At 38.8% G+C, this 23,613-nt stretch overlaps 1 protein-coding gene across 1 annotated transcript in view; it reads left to right on the top strand.

Moving 5' to 3' along the window:
* Nucleotides 1-23,613, top strand: part of LOC105475620 (MET proto-oncogene, receptor tyrosine kinase) — a 116,867-nt gene that overhangs the window by 62,855 nt on the left and 30,399 nt on the right. Inside the window, exons 4-11 of the mRNA XM_071094581.1 lie at nt 2,128-2,262; nt 3,029-3,202; nt 14,673-14,833; nt 16,754-16,856; nt 16,956-17,092; nt 17,785-17,946; nt 18,723-18,822; nt 22,385-22,603. Coding sequence (XP_070950682.1) covers nt 2,128-2,262; nt 3,029-3,202; nt 14,673-14,833; nt 16,754-16,856; nt 16,956-17,092; nt 17,785-17,946; nt 18,723-18,822; nt 22,385-22,603 — 1,191 coding nt within the window. The remainder of the gene's footprint in view (nt 1-2,127; nt 2,263-3,028; nt 3,203-14,672; nt 14,834-16,753; nt 16,857-16,955; nt 17,093-17,784; nt 17,947-18,722; nt 18,823-22,384; nt 22,604-23,613) is intronic.

The raw sequence follows: 23,613 nt of genomic DNA, 5'->3' as shown, positions 1-23,613 counted from the left end.
GTTCAGATATTTCATAAAGTCACAGATAATGACCTAGTAATTAAGAAGGGATTGCTTATTATAGATTCGGGAAATGGTATTAAAGAGAGCAAGAAGGTAGGAGGAAAAAAAGAGCTCTAGGAGGTGATTGTTTTGTAGCTGGTCTAAGTAGAATGGAGGAAACCAAGGAGACAGACACAAAATGCAGATGTCCATTGCAAGGTTCATAGTAACGAATAATCTTCAGTGAAGTGCAAAGCACAGAATGAGATGGAAAACAAAGTCAGGGTATTAAGACAGACTGGTGTTCTGTGTTGCTTTTGACCTATGTGTGAGAAAAGGAGTTTTCTTGCTTTTGTGTTTTTGTTTTTGTTTTGTGTTTTGTGTTTTGTTTTATCTTTGCAGTTTGAAGTGATTGGCAACAGCCAAAGAAATATGGGGAGTACTGGGAGGGAGGATAGGAAAAATGAGATGTGGTGAGCACCAGAAGGGAGTTAAGATTGCAAAATTGGGTAGCCAAAATCTGGATAATTTGAAATAGAAGCTTAAGTCTGACATCTGATATTCTGCTTGTAACCAGCACCCAAAGGGAGGTGGGACTGGTAATTGAATTTCTGTTCACTTTGCCTGCAAAGGTCACCAATACCTATTGGGCCCTAAATTTAGGAAATAACAATAGTTTCCAACGTTTCCCATCCTGACCAAGTGACCCTTGATCCATCACTTAACTTCTGTGCAAATATAACCACCCTTTTTAATGGAGACGTTTGGAAAGCATTGAGTGTTTAGGGTAGAACAAACATTAGAGCACAAATGTCATGATGTTTAACTTTTACGGCTGTATGTACGGCTTGGTTAGTTTCTCTATCAACAATCTACTCTCTGAGAACAAATTAGGTACTTTGAGAATCTTCCCAAATTGCTTCAGGCTACTTGGCTCCTTTATGGTGCTGAAGAAAAGATTCACAATTGTTCCCCAGGACATTTATATGTTGTATGTGTTTGTTAGAGTACAAAGCAGTTAATTATTCCTGTAATTTTCATTCCCATTATATGAATGAGAAAGCTGAGGTAGAGGTAGTGACTATGTGATCGTAATCGCACAGATGCCCATGTTTGTCCTGTGATTTCATACCTCCTGCGAGTAAATGCGCATTCAGTGCAATGTAGAAGACTATTAGAGATGTTAGGCAATTTCACAATTGCCTAATTCATGTCTAGGGCTGTGCTGAGCCTCCTCCACCTTCATGTATATGCAACCCAGTGGCCTACTTAAGAGTGAAAGTTTCTCTGAGAACTCCAACACCTTCCTAAAAATCTAAGTGTTCATCTAAGATAATCATTCGGATTTTATCCCAATTGTTGTCAATCATACTCTCTGAACTTTATTATTACTGGGTTCTAGGAACAGGACAGATGGAAATTAGATAGCTGGGAAACATCCCAAATTTTAAATACCTGAGAGCAAAAATGACATCAATCATCAAACCTCATTTCCCAGGCATTGTTAAAACCATCAGACCTTATTTTAAAGCCAGACCAAGAAGCAGAGTTTTATAATCCAAGTAATAATATATCGTGGGACAGTGGTTTATAAAAAATACAGCACATCATTTCAAAGTAGCTGGGGGCCTGTTTTGACCTGAAAAGATCTATAAATATGGCTTAAGAGTAGCACAGCTGGAACTAGCTCCAGTATTCCAGTCTCCACGTCCACTACTCTTAACCATTACGTCAAGGGAAACTGCCTGGCGGGGAGGATTAAGAGGATAGATTTAAAAAATAATCCAGAATCTTTGTAGCATGTGTGGTGTCTTCTTTCTGGAGAGAGTTTTTGTTCCTCCATTTCCCAGTACAATTGCAGGGATTTGTCTGTATGTGTTGCCAATTGATTGAAAGATCTCCTTCCCTTGAAACCATTAAAAGACCATAGGCAAAGTCTGTCTTGGGGGTTCAGATAATTTGGCTTCAAGACAAGAGATTAGAAGATGACATATTGATTTACAGTGAGAGGAACTGTTGGGTCTTCAGTTCAAACACCCACAAGCCCTGCTGCTAATCTGTTATTACCATTATCATCCACATTTTCCACTTATATTTAAACTGAGCTTGTTGGAATAAGGATGTTATAACTTTTTTGCTTTTTAGGTTGTGGTTTCTCGATCAGGACCATCAACCCCTCATGTGAATTTTCTCCTGGACTCTCACCCGGTGTCTCCAGAAGTGATTGTGGAGCATCCATTAAACCAGAATGGCTACACACTGGTTGTCACGGGGAAGAAGGTAAGCTGTTCTCACAGGGAATTTCCGTAGATGTGGTTTTTCCCAAATGGATGTTTACAACCGGTGTCATTTGGCCCTTTATAATGTCTCTCTTCATCTTAAATTTGCCCCTCCTCCATTAGGTTCTTTAGTGAGTATTCCAGAGATTTTCTGAAATCGAGTTAATTTGTTATTCAAGGAAGACTAGACCTAAGGGAGGTCTTTTTCAAAACTTCTCCTTTTGTCCTATATTTCTCAACAAGAAAAACAAACACACAGAATGAGAATTACAGTCCTAATGGCAGAACTCTAGTGCAGGCAGATAAATCCTGGAAATGTACATTGGAATCCAACTCCAACCAATAATCCCTTTTCTCCTAGAGAAGAATGTGCATCTTGATGCCGGAATGATACGCAACTTACTTAGAATTTTCCAGAGGTTCAGGAGTGTTTTCCCACCACTTAAATTATACTGTCTTGTTATTTTAAAATCATCTCAGACAGGGCACAATGTCCCTACTATGTAGAACCTCTAATGCTGCATGACAGTGCTATGCTCACTGGACAATAATGTTACTTTTTCACATACCTGCTAACAATAGAGGAAAGGAAGGAATCAGGTTTTTAAAATTGTAATCACTGTTATGACATGATTTGCACACATAGGTGCTAAGTCTAGTAAATTCTATCAAATGATATTTACATGTACCTTTTGTGTACTTGCTTTATAATTAATGAACAAACTAGATACCCCTCTGGAAGCTCTTTCCACCCCTTCTCTTCACAGATCACCAAGATCCCATTGAATGGCTTGGGCTGCAGACATTTCCAGTCCTGCAGTCAGTGCCTCTCTGCCCCACCCTTTGTGCAGTGTGGCTGGTGCCACGACAAATGTGTGCGATCGGAGGAATGCCCCAGTGGGACATGGACTCAACAGATCTGTCTGCCTGCAATCTACAAGGTAGGAATCTCTAACAGCTGGCATACGTGTTTTTTGTTTGTTTGTCTGTTTTTTGATACAAATTCCACTAAGGAAAAAAAATTAAAAACTCAATTTACTTATTTAGCTGTGAGTCATCCAAAGCACCATCTCCCTCATGGCTTTATCCCTGGGGTGGGGGGGGTAAGTGTTTGGGCATCCCCCCGAGTCCTGCACCTGAAGTACTTGCTTCACATTGTCTAGGTTCTCTCCCTGGGCAGCTGCTCACCTTTAGTGCCGTGTGAATAAAAGAGTGATGGCGAATAAGCAACAGTGCTCCCCATTTTCTCACAGTGGGGCCTGTTCCCTCCTGACTCACCCACTTTCTGATTCCTCGCCACTTCCTTTATCTGTCAAGTGCCCAGACATGAGCCTCTATCACAGAAACAGATCTGCTCATGGCATATCCGGGAACCCTGAGCTGAACCCTGCAAACTGGTGATCCCTGCCATGTTGGGGCACACAGGACAGTTTTCTTCCTGTCTGGTGCATAGATGGTGACCTAGTCTGTTCACAGATGAGACTAAAGATTATTTCCCAGGGTGATGTGGGAGGCAAATGGAGGTTCAACACCCACGGGTGGCTGTGAGTCTTCCTTCAGTGTTCCCAGAAAAAAAGCAAAGGCTCAACTGATGACTATACTAACGTCTATACTTCTGTAAGCCATGTCACTCTTTAATTCATTCCGAAAATATTTATTGAGTGCATGCCATTTAGCCGGCTGCCCTCTTGTCCCTGGGGAGATATAGTCCAGAACAAGACAAGCACATCTCTTGCTGATAGAGAACTCAGTTTCTGGCAATGGACATCAGCTCTAACATCGCAGCCATGCTAACTCCGTTGCCTTAGTTGCTTAAGCATATATTTGGCACTGTGAAAATCTCCACGCCATTAAAAAAAAATTTCTTGGTCCAAAACATCTTGCTTAAAAACACTTCCCTGGTGAGAACCCAGCATGTATTTTTCTCTGCCTGCTTGTGGAAAAGTTTGACTTTAGTAAATAGTTCTTAGGAAACATTCGAGTTAAAGGTCTCGGTCACCTGGTTCATGCCCAAGTAAACAAAATGTGCAAGTCCGAACAAGAACCACCCCCGAGTGCATGGCTGTTTTCATTTAGTTACAGTTTGGAGCAAGACTTGTAGTGGGTGACTGGGTTTGAAACCAAGTTATTTTCTGTTAGGTGTGACACGGTTATTAAGACTTAGCTTGATCGACCAGAGAATAAACTAAATACAGTAAGAAAACAAATGTAAATCTATACTGTAGTATTTATGCACTTTTTTGTTGTTCAGTATACTTTTGGAACCATGTGCAATTTTATACTTTTATAAACACACAACCTCAGCAATTTGAGACACTAGGAATCTGAACTCTGCTATTCCATGAAATAGATATGGAAAATATATGTGTGTGCCCATGCAATTAAATCACAAGAATTTCATTTCAAAAATAACCAAGCTGGTATTTTAAGTAAAGAAAATGGTTTGATAACCTCTACAAATGAAATCTTTCGTTTAACTAATGTGCTTCCTTTCACTAAGCATAAAAGCTATACTAAAATGCTTAAAAATAAAGTAAATATTTCAGAATTTTCTGGAACCAGAGAATCTCTTGCAATATTTAAATCTCCCTCCTCTCTCACCCTTCCTAACTCCAGCATTCTAGAGTTGATGATTCTCAAAGGTTGCATGCTTCCATGCACAGGTCAGTGAGGCTTAAGCTGCAGTTGGGAAGGTAGGGCAGCTGAGTCCATAAATCCCTCTAGGTTCATAGTTGTTAGGAAGATTTCATGCTGCACCAGACCGTGACAGTTAGCCTTCTTCCTGCAAGAAATAAGACAGATTCGAGGTGGCTGTCAAGATGGCCAAGTAGGAACAGCTCTGGTCTGCAGCTCCCAGCAAGATCAATGCAGAAGGTGCGTGATTTCTGCATTTCCAACAGAAGTTCCTGGCTCATCTCATTGGGACTGGTTAGACAGTGGATGCAGCCCACGGAGGTTGAGCTGAAGCAGGGTGGGATGTTGCCTCACCTGGGAAGGGCAAGGGATCAGGGGACTCCCTCCCTTACCCAGGGGAAGCCTTGAGGGACGGTGCTGTGAGGACCGGCGCATTCTGGCCCAGATACTACACTTTTCCTGTGGTTTTGGCAAACCACAGATCAGGAGATTCCCTCATGTGCCTACTCCACCAGGGCCCTGGGTTTCAAGCACAAAACTGGGCGGCCATTTGGGCAGACACCGAGCTAGCTGCAGGAGTTTTTTTTTTTTCATACCCCAGTGGCACCTGGAATGCCAGCAAGACAGAACCATTCACTCCCCTGGAAAGTGGGCTGAAGCCAGGGAGCCAAGTGGTCTAGCTCAGAGGATCCCACCCCCACAGAGCCTAGCAAGCTAAGATGCACTGGCTTGAAATTCTCACTGCCAGCACAGCAGTCTGAAGTTGACCTGGGAGCTTGGTGGGGGGAGGGGCATCTGCCATTACTGAGGCTTGAGTAGGTGATTTTCCCCTCACAGTGTAAAGGGTGCAGCTTCAGCAGACTTAAATGTTCCTGCCTGCCAACTCTGAAGACAGCAGCAGATCTCCCAGCACAGCACTCTAGCTCTGCTAAGGGACAGATTGCCTCCTCAAGTGGGTCCCTGACCCCTGTGCCTCCTGACTGGGAGACACCTCCCAGCAGGGGTCGACAGACACCTGACACAGGAGAGCTCTGGCTGGCATCTGGTGGGCACCCCTCTGGGATGAAGCTCTCAGAGGAAGGAATAGGCAGCAATCTTTGCTGTTCCACAGCCTCTGCTGGTGATACCCCAGCAAACAGGGTCTGGAGTGGACCTCCAGCAAACTCCAGAAAACCTGTAGTAGTGGGGGCTGACTGTCAGAAGAAAAACTGACAAACAGAAAGGAATAGCATCAACATAAACAAAAAGAACATCCACACAAAAACCCTATTCAAAGGTCACCAATATCAAAGACCAAAGGTAGATAAATCCGTGAAGATGAGGAAAAACCAGCGCAAAAAGGCTGAAAATTCCAAAAACCAGACCACCTCTTCTCCTCCAAAGGATCACAACTCCTTGCCAACGAGGAAACAAAATTGGGAGGAGAATGAGTTTGGCAAATTGACAGCAACAGGCTTCAGAAGGTGGGTAATAAACTCCTGCAAGCTAAAGGAGCATGTTCTAACCCAATACAAGGAAGCTAAGAACCTTGAAAAAAAAGTTAGAGGAATTGCTAACTAGAATAACCAGTTTAGAGAAGAACATAAATGACCTGATGGAGCTGAAAAACACAGCATGAGAACTTCATGAAGCATACACAAGTATCAATAGCCAAATAAATCAAGTAAAAGAAAGGATATCAGAGATTGAATATCAACTTAATGAAATAAAGTGTGAAGACAAGATTAGAGAAAAAAAGAATGAAAAGGAATGAACAAAACCTCCAAGAAATATGGGACTATGTGAAAAGACCAAACCTACATTTGATTGGTGTACCTCAAAGTAAAGGGGAGAATGGAACCAACTTGGAAAACACTCTTCAGAATACCATCCAGGAGAACTTCCCCAACCTAGCAAGACAGGCCAACATTCAAATTCAGGAAATACAGAGAACATCACAAAGATACTCCTTGAGAAGAGCAACCCCAAGACACATAATCGTCAGATTCACCAAGGTTGAAATGATGGTAAAAATGTTAAGGGCAGCCAGAGATAAAGTCAGGTTACTCACAAAGGGAAGCCCATCAGACTAACATTGGATCTCTCTGCAGAAACCCTACAAGCCAGAAGAGAGTGGGGGCCAATATTCAGCATAAGAAAATAATTTCCTACCCAGAATTTCATATCCAACCAAACTAAACTTCGAAAATGAAGGAGAAATAAAATCCTTTACCAACAAGCAAATGCTGAGAGATTTTGTCACCATCAGGCCTGCCTTACAAAAGCTCCTGAAGGAAGCACTAAATATGAAAAGGAAAAACTGGTACCCGCCACTGCAGAAACATACCAAATTGTATAGACCACTGACACTATGAAGAAACTGCATCAGCTAATGGGCAAAATAACCAGCTAGGATCAAATTCACACATAACACTATTAACCTTAAATGTAAACAGGCTAAATGCCCCAATTAAAAGACACAGACTGGCAAATTGTATAGTCAAGACCCATTGGTGTGCTATATTCAAGAGACCCATCTCACGTGCAGAGGCACACATAGGCTCAAAATAAAGGGATGGAGGAAGAGTTGCCAAGTAAATGGAAAGCAAAAAAGCAGCGATTGCAATCCTAGTCTCTGAAAAAACAGACTTGAAACCAACAAAGATCAAAAAAGACAAAGAAGGTCATTACATAATGGTAAAGGAATCAACACAACCAGAAGAGCTAACTCTCCTAAATGCATATGCACCCAATACAGGAGCACCCAGATTCATAAAGCAAGTCCTCAAAGACTTAGATTCCCACACAATAACAGTGAGAGACTTTAACCCCCCACTGTCAATATTAGACACATCAATGAGACAGAAAATTAACAAGGGTATTCAGGACTTGAACTCAGCTCTGGACCAAGCGGACCTAATAGACATCTACAGAACTCTCCATTCCAAATCAAAAGAATATACATTCTTCTCAGCACCACATTGCACTTATTCTAAAATTGACCACATAATCGGAAGTAAAACACTCCTCAGCAAATGCAAACAAACAGTCTCTCACACCACACTACAATCAAATTAGGACTCAAGATTAAGAAATTCACTCAAAATCACACAACTACATGGAAACTGAACAACCTGCTCCTGAATGACTACTGGGTAAATAACTGGTACATTTGTTATTTTTCAAGGTAAATAACAAAATTAAGGCAGAAATAAATAAATTCTTTGAAACCAATGAGAACAAAGACAAAGATACAACATATCAGAATCTCTGGGACACAGCTAAAACAGTATTTCGAGGGAAATTTGTAGCACTAAATGCCCACAGGAGAAAGTGGGAAAGATCTAAAATCAACACCCTAACATCACAATTAAAAGAACTGGAGAAGCAAGACCAAACAAATTCAAAAGCTAGCAGAAGACAAGAAATAACTAAGATCAGAGCAGAACTGAAGGACTTAAAGGCATGAAAAACCCCAGGAGCTGGTTTTCTGAAAAGCTCAACAAAATTGATAGACTGCTAGCCAGAATCATCAAGAAGAAAAGAGAGAAGAATCAAATAAACACAATACAAAATGATAAAGGGGATATCACCACTGATCCCACAGAAATACAAATTACCATCAGAGAATACTATAAACATCTCCATGCCAATAACTAGAAAATCTAGAAGAGATGGATAAATTCCTGGACACATACAACCTCCCAAGACTAAACTAGGAAGAAGTCAAATCCCTGAATAGACTAATAACAAGTTCTGAAATTGAGGCAGTAATTAATAACCTACCAACGAAAAAAAGCCCAGGACCAGATGGATTCACAGCCAAATTCTACCAGAGGTACAAAGGGGAGCTGGTACCATTCCTTCTGAAACTATTCTAAACAATAGAAAAAAAAAAAGGACTCCTCCCTAACTCATTTTATGAGGCCAGCATCATCCTAATACCAAAACCAGGCAGAGACACAGCACAAAAAAAGAAAATTTCGGGCTAATATCCCTGATGAACATCGATGAGAACATCCTTAATAAAATACTGGCAAACCAAATCCAGCAGCACACCAAAAAGCTTATGTACCACAATCAAGTCAGCTTCATCCCTGGGATGCAAGGTTGGTTCAACATAGGCAAATCAATAAACATAATCCATCACATAAACAGAACCAATGACAAAAACCACATGATTATCTCAACAGATGCAGAAAAAGCCTTTGATAAAATTCAACACCCCAATATCTCAATAAACTAGATATTGATGGAACGTATCTCAAAATAATAAGAGCTATTTATGACAAACCCACAGCCAATATCATATTGAATTGGCAAAAGCTGGAAGCATTACATTTGAAAACCGGCACAAGACAAGGATACCCTCTCTCACCCCTCCTATTCAACATAACATTGGAAGTTCTGGCCAGGGCAATCAGGCAGGGGAAATAAATGAAGGGTATTCAGATAGGAAAAGAGGAAGTCAAATTATCTCTGTTTGCAGATGACATGATTGTATATTTGGAAAACCCCATCGTCTCAGCCCAAAATCTCCTTAAGCTGATAAGCAACTTCAGCAAATTCTCAGGATACAAAATCAATGTGCAAAAATCACAAGTATTCCTATACACCAACAATCGACAAACAGAGAGCCAAATCATGAGTGAACTCCCATCCACAATTGCTACAAAGAGAATAGAATACCTAGGAATACAACTTACAAGGGATGTAAAGGACCTCTTCAAGAACTACAAACCACTGCCCAGGGAAATAAGAGAGGACACAAGCAAATGGAAAAACATTCCATGCTTGTAGATAGAAAGACTCCATATCATGAAAATGTCCATATTGCCCAAAGTAATTTATAGATTCAATGCTATCCCCATAAAGCTATCATTGACTTTCTTCACAGAATTCGAAAAAACTACTTTAAATTTCATATGTAACCAAAAAAGAGCCCTCATAGCCAAGACAATCCTAAGCAAAAAGAACAAAGCTAGAGGCATCACACTACCTGACTTCAAACTATACTACAAGGTTATGGTAACCAAAACAGTGTGGTACTGGTACTAAAACAGATATATAGACCAATGGAACAGAACAGAGGCCTCAGAAATAACACCACACATCTACAACCATCTATCTTTGACAAACTGGATGAAAACAAGAAATGGAGAAAGGATTCCCTATTTAATAAATGATGTTGGGAAGACTGGCTAGCCATATGCAGAAAACTGAAACTGGACCCCTTCCTTACACCTTATACAAAAATTAACTCAAGATAGATTAAAGACTTAAACGTAGGGCCTAAAAACCATAAAAACCCTGGAAGAATACCTAGGCAATACTGTTCAGGACATAGGCATGGGCAAAGACTTCATGACTAAAACAGCAAAAGCAGTGGCAACAAAAGCCAAAACTGACAAATGGAATCTAATTAAAGAGCTTCTGCACAGCAAAAGAAACTATCATCAGAGTGAACAGGCAACCTACGGAATGGGAGAAAATTGTTGCAATCTATTCATCTGACAAAGGACTAACATCCAAAATCTACAAGGAACTTAAACAAATTTACAAAAAAAAAAAAAATCAAAGAGTGTGCCAAGGATATAAACAGACACTTCTCAAAAGAAGACATTTAGGCAGCCAAAAACATGTGGAAAAAAGATCATCATCACTGGTCATTAGAGAAATGCAAATCAAAACCACAGTGAGATCCCATCTCCCACCAGTTAGAATGGCAATCATTAAAAAGTCAGGAAACAACAGATGCTGGAAAGGATGTGGAGAAATAGGAACACTTTTACACTGTTGGTGGGAGTGTAAATTAGTTCAACCATTGTGGAAAACAGTGTGGCGATTCCTCAAGGATCTAGAATCAGAAATACCATTTGACCCAGCAATCCCATTACTAGGTATATACCCAAAGGATTATAAATCATTCTTCTATAAAGATACATGAACACATATGTTTATTGCAGCACTACTCACAATAGCAGACTTGGAACCAACCCAAATGCCCATGAATGATAGACTGGATAAAGAAAATATGGCACATATATGCCATGGAATATTATGCAGCCATAAAAAAGGATGAGTTCACGTCCTTTGCAGGGACATGGATGAAGCTGGAAACCATCATTCCCAGCAAGCTAACACAGGAACAGAAAACCAAACACTGCATGTTCTCACTCACAAGTGGGAGTTGAGCCATGAGAGCACATGGACACAGGGAGGGGAACATCACACATAGGGGCCTGTCAGGTGGTGGGGATCTAGGGGAGGGATAGCATTAGGAGAAATACCTAATGTAGGTGACAGATAATCTTAAGTGTCTTCAACTTTGCAGGCACAAAATCCAGCTAATGTATAGAGTTTCACTTTCTAATACATGCAAGTTAACCTGCTTTTCAAGGTATATGATGTTCAGCGGCTAAAATTCTTTGCAGTTCTAGATATGAGAGATTTCAGGATTGAAAGCTCATTATTTTGCTTCAAATATGGTATCTGATCTCATACTGAAAGAGCAATGAGAAATGCTTCAGAAAAGGGAGAGCACTTTTTAATGTATTCTGAATGTATTAGGATGAAGTTATCATATCTTGTAGGGTTGAAAATTCAACCCCAGTGAGACAATAGAACTATTAATTGATCAGAATACTCAGAAAAGCAGTATTATATGGGGGTAGGAGGGGAGGCAGGCAGTATACTGCCACCAGTAAATATATGTGTGACCTCTACTAAAGAGGAAAGGAAACCCCGTTTGGAGTTTTTTTGTTCTGTTTGGTTTTTGTTTTTTAGTGTTCTCATGTTTTATCCTAATGGGTTTTGAAAACATGATCATTTAAAATACTGTTGGAATGGACCCATCAGTGATGTGATCTTTCACCTGTGAAAAGACAAGGGCTACTTTTGTGGCTGTATCTCCCCTATCCAGACAGGTAGGAGACCCAGCCTCTGTGGCTTTATGCCGGACGCTCATTTCCTGCCCACAGAGTTTCTCTGCCCTTCAGGATAACTCAGAGTTTGCCAGCCATTGTTGGGTCTATCCAAGGGTGTGTAGTTCACAACTGCTTCCTTCCTTTTTCCCTAGAAGGGTAAAGGTTACCCCATAAGCTAAGGGGAAAATGCCCAGCCCAGAGAGAAAAGCTAAGTAGAGCCAGCCTTTTGGATCCTGACTGAGGGGCTAGCAGAAGGCTTATAGTATCTCTTCTATTGCCAGTGCCCCAGTTGCACAGCTCTCTGCATCTTTTCTCCAATCATCATCCAATCCCTTTGCCTTTTATAGAAAGTGGTGATGATATGTGTAGAGTGACAGACTTCAGTTTTTACATAGAAAGATGGGATGTAGGCAGTGGAATCAGGCCAACATCAGTCTTGGGCAGCTGTTTTCAGTGGGGAAGCCTCCTCATTAGAAGAGCCCGCAGCAGCTGTGTGATTGCCTCAGGCTGAAGAGAGACCTGGGAGGGTTGGATGCCTTGTTCTCTCCTACTGGATTTCTACCATAAGAATAATAAACAGATTTATTTTTCTAGTAGTTCTCATTTGGCTAGACATGGATGAGGTAAATTTTCAGGAAAGGCACAACTGTGTAATGGATTTTTATGGGTAAAATGGCTATCATGAAAGCTTTAAGCTAAAACTTTAAAGGGATTTGATAACAAGGGTAAGTTAAGACTTTGGTTTGCAATTATTTACTTAGGAAGGATGGAAATGTTTGCAAGTCTGAATTTGGCTAAAAGCCCTTCTTAATTGTAAAAGAATCACTGTTAGATGTTCACAAATGGAGCTTTAGCAAATATCTTTACTGGTTCTTGAGTTGCCTCTATCTTAGTTTTCCCACCATTGTACTTTACAGCACAATTTACAATATGTCCCCACCCCCAAAAGAGCATTTCCTTTCTCAATTGTCACAAAGCTGCTGAGAAGAAGCTTATTTTTAACTTGGAAATGTGTTTTGTTTTAATAGTTTTAGGCTGAGAGCAATTATCTTACACACTTCATAGGTGCCTAATGCTGTCTTAAATCATGACTGACCAAGTTTTATCAATAAATCCATTGATAACACACCAAATATGAGTCTGCAATAATAAAATGAGCCTGTTATTTACTTAACATCAACCATCAGGGGCAAAATTTAATACTAAAAATGAGATGTAAAACAATGCCAATGAAGATAATTAGGAAAAATTCTTACAATACTGATTATGGGCCCTCTCTGGTTCTGTTTTTATCTATTTCTAAAAGAAACAACATATGTATTAAATATTATATAATTTTTAAAAGGCTGAGTGTGTCAACTAACCAGCCTGGTATACATCAAATAGTGACCATATTTAAAGAACAAGGAAAAATCTTCAGTCATTAATAAATGTGAACTAATAGGTATAAAGAAGTAGATTCACGTATTCGTTTGTTGGTGCCTGGCATGTAGGAGGTGCTTTATTAATAAATAATGAATGAAACCTGGGCAGCATCACAAGACCCCGTCTCTACAGGAAATTGAAAAATTAGCTGGGTGAGGTGGCACACACCTGTATTCCTGTCTACTAGAGAGGCTGAGGCGGGAGGATTGCTTGAGACCAGGAGTTTGAGGCTGCAGTGAGCTAGGACTATGCCACTGCACTCCAGACTGGGCAAGTGTGAGACCCGCATCTCTAAAAATAAATAAGTAAATAATGAATCAACGAATGAATGAATGAATGAATGGCAGATATATATTTAAAAAACCATCTATGTGTTTCATACTATGCTAGCTGCTGAATGCAACTGGGCAAACATTGGATACCAAATGAAGTATTTTTACTGTGCAACTTTTGTCTCTGGCTGGGGAATACCATAGCAACAAGAATGTAGTGCACACAGCCAGCGCACAGAGCAAGGCATACAATGGCTGGACTTTGGCTTATAGGGCACGTGAAGGAGTTTGATCAGAGCTCGGTCTGAAGGCTGATGAAGAGTTACAATCAGAGTTATGAGCAAGTAAAAGTCTGGGCCCAATGTGTTTCTACTCCTGTGCAAAAGAGCACTAGAAGATGAATTCACTTCAGAATGGCCCAAAAAGGGCCAAGTCCAATGGCTCATGCTTGTAATCCTAGCACTTTGGGAGGCCAAGGCAGGAGGATCACTTGAGCCCAGGAGTTTGAGACCAGCCTGGGCAACATAGTGAGACCCTGTCTCTAGAAAAAAAAATTAGCCAAGCATAGTGGCTCACACCTGTGATCCCAGCTACTCAGGAGGCTAACGTGGGAGGATTGCTTGAGTTCAGGAGGTTGAGGCTGCAGTGAGGCATGATCACACCACTGCACTCCAGCTTCAACAACAGGGCCAGACTCTATCTCAAAAAAAAGAAAAAAAGAAAGAAAGAACGGAAAGAAAAGAAGGAAGGAAGGAAGGAAGGAAGGAAGGAAGGAAGGAAGGAAGGAAGGAAGGAAGGAAGGAAGGAAGGAAGGAAGGAAGGAAGGAAGGAAGGAAGGGAAAAGAGAAAAGAGAAGAAAAGAGAAAAGAAAACAAAACAGAGGGACTCGAAAAGGCTCTTTATTCCTACCAAGCTGCATCTGCTCTTTGCCCCATCTCTGGATCTCCTGAAAACAACTTGTTTCATTAGCATGTCATGTAGTTTTAATGTTTGTTCCAGATGCTCTGAAATTTGTGACCCTTTTTCCTTTAGTGAAAATTAAATTTTTACTAAATTGTGGGAAAGTGAAAGAATTTCAGACTATTTAAGGATACACATTTTGTTTGTTCGTTTTCCACATATATGAAAAATTGTAATATATTGGATTTTTTTTAAGTTCTATGTTGTCCTTGTAGGTTTTCCCAACTAGTGCACCCCTTGAAGGAGGGACAAGGCTGACCATATGTGGCTGGGACTTTGGATTTCGGAGGAATAATAAATTTGATTTAAAGAAAACTAGAGTTCTCCTTGGAAATGAGAGCTGCACCTTGACTTTAAGTGAGAGCACGATGAATACGTAAGGATCTCAAAACGCTTTGCTGGGGTGTGCTTGGAAAATAGGTTTTGTTTTTGAATGAATGTTTGTTTTAAAATTGCTCAAAAAGCTCATCTATTGAATTGAAAAGGGTCTTGGCCTGTCACATGCCTGTGGGTCTGTTCTGTTTTGTTCTTGCAATCCCATTTACTCATTGGATTTGAAGAGAGAGAAAGGTGACAAGGCCTAGGTGAAGACAAGAGGCCAGAACTAGGAGTTTCTCAACCATTTACGTGACAAGTCTTCAGGTGTTGTCTGAGTAGATTTGCGAGAGTAGCACTAGTTAGGATCACTCCATCCTTGGAGTCTTCAAATGTTGAGTCTCCAAAGGCTTTTTCTACAGAAATCAGTAAACAGCTCAGCATGGATCCTCTCTTTTAAATTCACTTTCTAAACCTCAGAAATGTAGTGAGGCAGCTGAATCACATGTTTGAGACTTTTTTAGAGGAGTTAAAATTTATATTCAGCTTATATTTACTGGCACCGCAATATATGGGCTGTATCTCACTGTACCATCCCCACGGGCCTGGGAGGGAGCAGTATGATTCCTGTAATACAAAGGAGGTACCTGAAGTTCAGAGAGGTGAAGTGTGGCTTCGCAGAGGTAATCCAGAGAGTAAGAGCTGAACAAGCCTTCGGACTCAGCTCTGATCAGCTTCTGATGCAAGACCCGTGCTTGTTCTTCTGTATTCTACATGTACCCTTCTACACGCTTTGAATTCCATAATCATCAGAGAATCCAGAAATTATTCATTATCACATGATAACAACACCCAAACATTTAAAGTTTTATGGTTGAACCCATTCTATCAGATGGTTATTTTTTATCTAATTGAATTCATTTCAGGGTTACACAAAGGTCCGAATATATCCATTTTACTGAGACCAAAACGCTAATGAAGGTAGTATTTGTTAGCTGAATGGCAAAACAAATTTTTTCTAGAAATCTGCCTTGTAAAATCTCTAAAACTCTTAATCATTGCATTATAAATCAGGACCTGTAAAAGTAAAACGGAATTCATTCTCTTCTTTAAAAAGTTATTTAATAAATCAAATTGTATTTAAATTTTTTCAGAACAATATGATTATTCATTCAGAAATAATTCTATGGAATGCCATCACAATTTCATTATCATTTAAGTAATTTAAATTAGCATGTACAAGTATAACCACAGAAATGTACCTGTTGACATACTTTAATGAAGAGATTGGCCTATTTGTAGTTAGCCCATTGTTTCATATGCTGCTGAGATACTATCTATCTGAAGTAGACCAAACATTATCCCCAAGTATTAATATTATCCAAACTTAGATTATTATGCGCTATTCAGTTGGTGAGGTCTGCATGGATAAGGTCTAATATTTCCTGTTTGTCTGTATAAGTACTATAGTACAGTTAATATAAAGTTTAGTATAGGCAGGGTGCAGTGGCTCATGCCTGTGATCCCAGCACTTTGGCAGGCCAAGGCAGGAGGATCACCTGAGCCCAGGAATTCAAGACCAGCCTGGGCAACATAGTGAGACTCCATCTCTACCAAAAAAAAAGAACTCTTTTTTAGTTAACCAGATGCCATGGCATGCACCTCTAGTTCCAACTCCTGAGTCCAGAGGATCCCTTGAGCCCAGGAGTTCAAGGCTGCAGTGAGCTATGACCATGCCACTGCCCTCCAGCCTGTGTGACAGAGCAAGATCCTGTCTCTTTTTAAATAAAAATAAAAATAAAGTTTATCATAGTATAGAAATGGAATTGTACAATTTTTGGCCTTAATGCTTATCTTGAAACTCTGTTTGCTATTCAAAGCAGTCAGCTCACTATTTAGAGTTAATGTCACTTCCTATAAAACAACCTAACCAGAAAATGCCTTGGATTTGTCATGTATTAAACTTTGGGTTTTTTTCCAGATTGAAATGCACAGTTGGTCCTGCCATGAATAAACATTTCAATATGTCCATAATTATTTCAAATGGCCACGGGACAACACAATACAGTACATTCTCTTATGTGGTAAGGAAGATTCTATCGTATCATGTTTGATTTTTACTTCATCTATTTAGAATTATAAGCTGAACAAGTTACTTTGTTTTGTTTTTATCTCCCCTCCAGGATCCTATAATAACAAGTATTTCGCCAAAATATGGCCCTATGGCTGGTGGCACTTTACTTACTTTAACTGGAAATTACCTAAACAGTGGGAATTCTAGACACATTTCAATTGGTGGAAAAACATGTACTTTAAAAAGGTGTTGTAAATTTATTTTTTGTTGCATCTATCAATTTGAATTAATATCTGTACCTTAAAAATTAAGCAGATTGGTTTTGTGTGTGTGTGTGTGGAGAAAAAAAATCAAGATGTTTATTTGTTTACTCTCCTACTGACAAAACTTCCTCCTTCCAAAATTCATCTATTCCTTTGGCTGATTTTTCTTCCTTTCTCTTGTTTTTCTTAGCAATCCTGCTTTTCAGTTTTGTCTTCCCATCCACCCTCTTTATTGTTATAGCTTAGGATCTTAGCTACACTATGAACTGTGAGAGTCTGGTCATTGACAATAATTTAAAATACACATTTTCATCAAGATTTGTAATTAGACTAAGTCACTCTGGGGAGGGAAGAAATGGGGAAGACTGGGTTTGGAAGGCAATTATGTTTCTGCTTCTTAGAGTTGGAAGAGCTCAATTTAATCAAGTACCAAAAGTACTTTAAAGGGTTTTTTTTTTTAAATCCCAAATGTTTTCCAGTCAAGGGTAGCTTCTCTACAACAAACTTTAAGTTTGGGATCCAGTCAGATTAAACAGCCTACACTAGAAAAGGCTTCCACTCAGGAAATTCCCACTTAGAAGCCATTGAGTTATATCCTTTTGATTCATGGATATAATTCTAAAATATGTGTATCTCTAATAGCTAAGATTCATTTTCTTAACTTTTTTTGTTCAGTGTGTCAAACAGTATTCTTGAATGTTATACCCCAGCCCAAACCATTTCAACTGAGTTTGCTGTTAAATTGAAAATTGACTTAGCCAACCGAGAGACAAGCATCTTCAGTTACCGGGAAGACCCCATTGTCTATGAAATTCATCCAACCAAATCTTTTATTAGGTAAGTAGCAGCTTCCGATGGGTATAAGAAAATAATGAATACTAGGATGATTTTGCTGTAGGATAGTCAAGAGGAATTGCAGTTTTACCTCTGGCTTTGATGCTGTTGTGTTTCTTTTGAAAGCTGCCTTTCCAATTCAGGAGAGAAAACTACTTTCGGGTTCTGAGTACAATTTGACTCATCAATGCTAGTTCATGTCAAGAAGTATTTTATCCTGTTCTGTTACATTTAAACAGATTATAGCACAATAGTTTACTGTGGCGTTATAGTATACATGCACTTACATTATGTACATATCAATTCTGTACTCACCTTAGTGCCAAGAAATGGAATCACCTTTTTTCTTCCATCCTCTAGAGTATTTTTTTGGTCCTGCCTGCTTTACACACAGCTTTTCTTTATGCCAGACTCTCTTTGAATTGGTATCTCATTGGACCCAGTTCAGTCTGCCTTGTTTCCGTTAACTCTATCAGTCTAGCAACAATAATTAAGTTTGGTTTTCTTTGTATTTTTTTCAGAGAAGTGAAATATTTATTTTGTGTAATTCGGTGAATAAAATACAAGTGCATTTCTTAAGCTTATGAAATATGAATTTTAAAAAATATTTTCAAGTTAAATAAGTTGTTTCCAAGGAATAGTTACCCTTGAACTTCCATTTGATGTTGACTGTGCCTCTGACTTGTAATCAATGCAGGTGATTAAACTGAATCCCTGTCTTACAGTACTTGGTGGAAAGAACCTCTCAATATTGTCAATTTTCTATTTTGCTTTGCCAGTGGTGGGAGCACAATAACAGGTGTTGGGAAAAACCTGCATTCAGTTAGTGTCCCGAGGATGGTCATAAATGTGCATGAAGCAGGAAGGAACTTTACAGTGGTAAGTCCTTTGAGCAATGGGTCTACTCAGAGGTCTGCATCTCTGCCTCTAACCACATGGCTTTCATGGTACCTGGGACATTTCAGTTTCACCTTTAAGGTTTGCTAGTTAATTTCCTTGCAATGTAGCCAAGTAGTAGTTTTTATTTAACAACTGAAATTATCTAGAGTCTTGGGCTAACCATGTGGAAAAAATACATACCCATACACACATGCATATATAATGTTTAGACAAGAATGAAGATTACCAATTTGAGACAGCATTTTTTTTTTATGTTTGTTGGTTGGTTGGTTGGTTTTGAGGGTTTTTTTGAGACAGTATCTCACCCTGTCATCCAGGCTGGAGTGCAATGGCATGATCTCGGCTCACTGTAACTTCCCCCTCCCAGGTTCAAGTGATTCTCCACCTCAGTCTCCCAAGTAGCTAGGACTACAGGCACGAGCCATCATTCCTGGCTAATTTTTGTATTTTTTGGTAGAGACGAGGTTTCACCATGTTGGTCAGGCTGGTCTCGAACTCCTGACCTCAAATGATCTGCCCACCTTGGCCTCCCAAACTGCTGGGATTACAGGCGTGAGCCACTGCGCCTGGCCTGAGGCAGTGTTTTTACAGACAGTCAGTACAAATGGAAATCACAGCATTTCCCTAGTCCCTTTTTAATGCATCATAGAACATGGACCCTTTTGCTCTAATAAAATCCTTGGAAAAAGTCGCTGATGTTGCAGCAATATTCTCGCCTTCCTAAGCAGCAGACATATGCTTTCTTACTGACCCCTGTTCTTCTTACCATCCTTCTTGTCCCTTTGTTAGCACGTTATCAAGTAACAAGAAAAGAGCATTCAAATATCTATGTTATGTCCTAAAGTGTGAATGTTGTTTGCTGTTTCTCCACCTATCCTTATTTTATATAGGTCACATTAAAGTGGTAGTTTTAGTTTAGACCTTAGAAAGGTTGCCGTTATTTCCAAAGATTCCATACATTTTGTTGATGTTTTTCTTTAATATAAAATACCATAATCTAGTTGGACTTGTGCACTCAACTCAGAATGAAAGTTCTGAGTGCTCTTGCTCAACAAGGTCTTGATTGGTCGGGTGATAGATTGAATTACAGCACTTCCTTTTAGATTCCCCATCCAATATTTCTTGAAGACTAAAGCCACAATGTTCTTTAATTACAAAAACCAATTTGGGGCTAAAAATGTCAAGCCAAATCACCAAATAATAAGGTCATTTCAAATAAGATTTTTCTTGGCCTTCTCAATCAGCCACATTGCATCACCTCTAAAGAGTATTATTAGATTTTTATCATATTCCTGAGAAATTGTGCTCTAGGGAGTCACCACATGAAGCAAAGGATTTTGAAACCAATCCCAACACATGGCCACAAACAAAGTTAGAGTACCACTGCTATTAATTTAAAGGACATCAGTTCTCCACAACTAAGCATAACAATTTTTCATTAACCAAATAAGAATAACAGTAACCCTCTTTGGTGTTGGTATGAGACCTTTTAAAGTAGAAATCTGAGAAATTATTAGTTTATCGAATTAATGCTGAGCGTACATTATTAAGATAATGACTGAATTTCCTTTCTTCTCCCTCACTAGCATTAAGGTGACACGCAGAATGCCTCTTAGCTTCAGTCATTCATTTGTAATCAAATATTTGTTAAAAACTTTTTAGGTGTCACACATAAGAGTTGCATATCCCAAGGATGATTCAAACAATGGTAGACAATAAACATCTTATTTGTTTATTTTTCTGGAAATACAAACTTCTGTTGTTTTAGCCACAAACATGTTAGTACAGTAGAAGTATGCATTAGAATTGGACAAGAGTGAAAAATGCAGTGGATCTATTTTACTATTTGCTATTTGTTTTACTGTCGTTTGTGAAAACTACTTTATAAAGAGATATGTATTCCTTCCATGTTCCCTGCCACTTATAGAATTTAAAGCTGACCATGATGAATTGAACCCATTTATTATTTAACAAATAAAAACTCTTGGTCAGGTCTGATTTAGATATATAGGTCCAGCCACAATAACTTTAAGTCCAATAAACTCTAATCCTTTCAAAACAAAAACAATCATCTTCATAACAAAATGTATATTAATTTGTTAACGTGTGCATTACGCCCCAGAAGCCTGCAGTTTATTGTGTAGTTCTCAGATTCCTTGTTATGTAAACAATTATTGTGATGGCAGTAAAATTGTTCATGTCCATTAGGAATAAATAGCTTTTAGCATTATAATATTAATTTTATATAAAACTCAATAATATAATTTTATCCATATTATGTCTCTAAAAGTTTTATCTGCTGCTGATAAACATTTTTAATGTAAGATCTTTTTTTAATTATTTTTTAAAGAGAATAGCAAATAACAAATTCTGTTTGTCCTTTTTATGTATATCCTGAGTCCTTTTTGTATTGTGGGCATAAGTGATTGTTTTATCCCCAACTATACTTGTCAAAGAAAAGGAAATCTAAGGGATGTTGTTGCTTGTTTGTCTTTTCCTTGGGGGAAAAACGCAACTGTTAACCTTAGATGTACCACTGTGTGTTGCTGGTTTAGTCTAAGTACAATCAAGAGGAAGCTACATTTTCCAAAATTCCATAAATCAGAATTCCAAAGAGGAAGATTTGAAATGAGACATGAAAGGGCATGAAATAATAATAGCAGAGGCTTTGTAAAATAGACAGCATAGGAAAAGGTTTCAATATAAAATATGTCATGGACAAAAAAATAGCATGGGAGCGAAGACATTGAATTTTGGAGTTAATGGCCTAGGATTTATATTCGCTATTCCGCCACTCCAAGCTGTGTGACCTGGTCTAATGACATAAGTTTGCAAAGCTCAGTTTCTTAATTTGTAAACTGTGCATAATCATAATACCCACTGATAGGATTATCATGAGAATTAAATGAGACCAACCTTGTAAAGCATTTTGCACAAAACCTATCATTCAATAATTAATAGCTTAAAACACACTAATAAGATTACCTAACTACATAGTTAATTATCATGTTCACCATATGGTGCTTGGCACTTTACAAAGCACTTTACCATGTGGTATCCTACGTGGTAAATAGCATTTTCATCTTAATTCCTAAATGAGGAAACTGAGTTATTTAGTGTGGGCCCTGCCTCTGTTCCCATAGCTTGGGTTAAAGCTAGGAGAGGAGCCAAAGCCTTCTAACCCCACAAAGCCCAGCTCCCAGTCTGCCTGCCTGCCTCACACAACAAGGGGCAATTCCTTCAGGTGACTGTCCTGTCTTCTTAAGGAAAATAAAATGATGGGATGAGGGCCAGCTTCAGATTCATCAGCATGGTTTATGCTGGGCAGGTGGAGGTCTGTGTTTCTCTGAAGGCTGGGTTGTTTGGATAATTTTGCATGTATCGTGTTTCCAGAAATGTGTAGTCTAACATTAAGAAGCTAAATACAGATTTTTTTCAAAAACTCTATATTTTCAATTGATTGGAGTGGTGAATTATAAAGTTGCTGTGGATGTTGCCAAGCCGTATTCTGTTTACAGTGGATAATTGTGTCTTTCTCTAGGCATGTCAGCATCGCTCTAATTCAGAGATAATCTGCTGTACCACTCCTTCCCTGCAACAGCTGAATCTGCAACTCCCCCTGAAAACCAAAGCCTTTTTCATGTTAGATGGGATCCTTTCCAAATACTTTGATCTCATTTATGTACATAATCCTGTGTTTAAGCCTTTTGAAAAGCCAGTGATGATCTCAATGGGCAATGAAAATGTACTGGAAATTAAGGTAAGAAATGCTTTAAACACTGTCTTAAATCATCAGCTCAAACTTAATTGACTTCATAGCTATGTGAATACAATTGTTGTACTTGGCCGTTGTATCTTATGCAACACCAGCAAATATATAAGCTCTGAAAAACAAATCTTTTTGGCATAAAACTAAAAGATAAGAATAACCGTGGACTGCATTTTAATGAACCATTTAAAAACCCTTTCTTGTGTATGTATTAAAACGTAGCAAATGTGGGACACAAATCCATTAAAGAGGATCCCTGTGCTGCATTATCTTGCTGATGTTATACGTTTTCCCGGACATTTTACCTAAATGTGCTCATTATAAGATAAAACATAAGAGCTGTGAAAGTAAATGCATCAATTGTATCTCTGTACTTCCTTGTTATACTTGGAATTTTGTATCTGGGTGTGGTCATCTCTAAGCTAATTTGTAAATGGAACTAGATATCTGCCACCTTAGGAACATATTAGCTTCTAAATATAATTTAATAGAGAATAACAGGTCATCTTTTCTAAAGCAAGCCTGTTGCAAACAAAGAACACTAAGACCCAGAAAGGTTAAGTGATTGACAAGTGACAAAAGAGTGGCAGAATAATAAAGACTAGAGTGCAGCTTTTTTATGTCCCTTCAGTTATTTCTACTTCAAATAATAACACAGGCAAAATGCTCAAGACTTGAATTATTCATAGCTGCAGTCACTAGAAACAGCAAAATATTTATCCTTCAACATGTTGTTAAAACGTTTAGAAATTTTTTTTTCTTGAAAGATGATCTGAATGCAAATATGAACAAACATAAAGCAATAGGATAGTCTTTATTTGGGTGCAATATAGGCTTTCATGGGACATCTCCATCTAAGTAATAATATATTTCCATCAAAATTTTTCTGACTTTTTCAACAAAAATTTAACTACAGCCCAACTTATGCATATGTTCACGCTCATACAAGTTTACTAACCTCATTATTGTGTTTTGTACGATAATTAAGCAAGCCCAGCATG

This window comes from Macaca nemestrina, chromosome 4 (genome assembly GCF_043159975.1).
Source record: "Macaca nemestrina isolate mMacNem1 chromosome 4, mMacNem.hap1, whole genome shotgun sequence".
In the NCBI taxonomy this organism is placed as follows: domain Eukaryota; kingdom Metazoa; phylum Chordata; class Mammalia; order Primates; family Cercopithecidae; genus Macaca; species Macaca nemestrina.
This window is presented reverse-complemented; position numbering and strand designations above follow the sequence as displayed.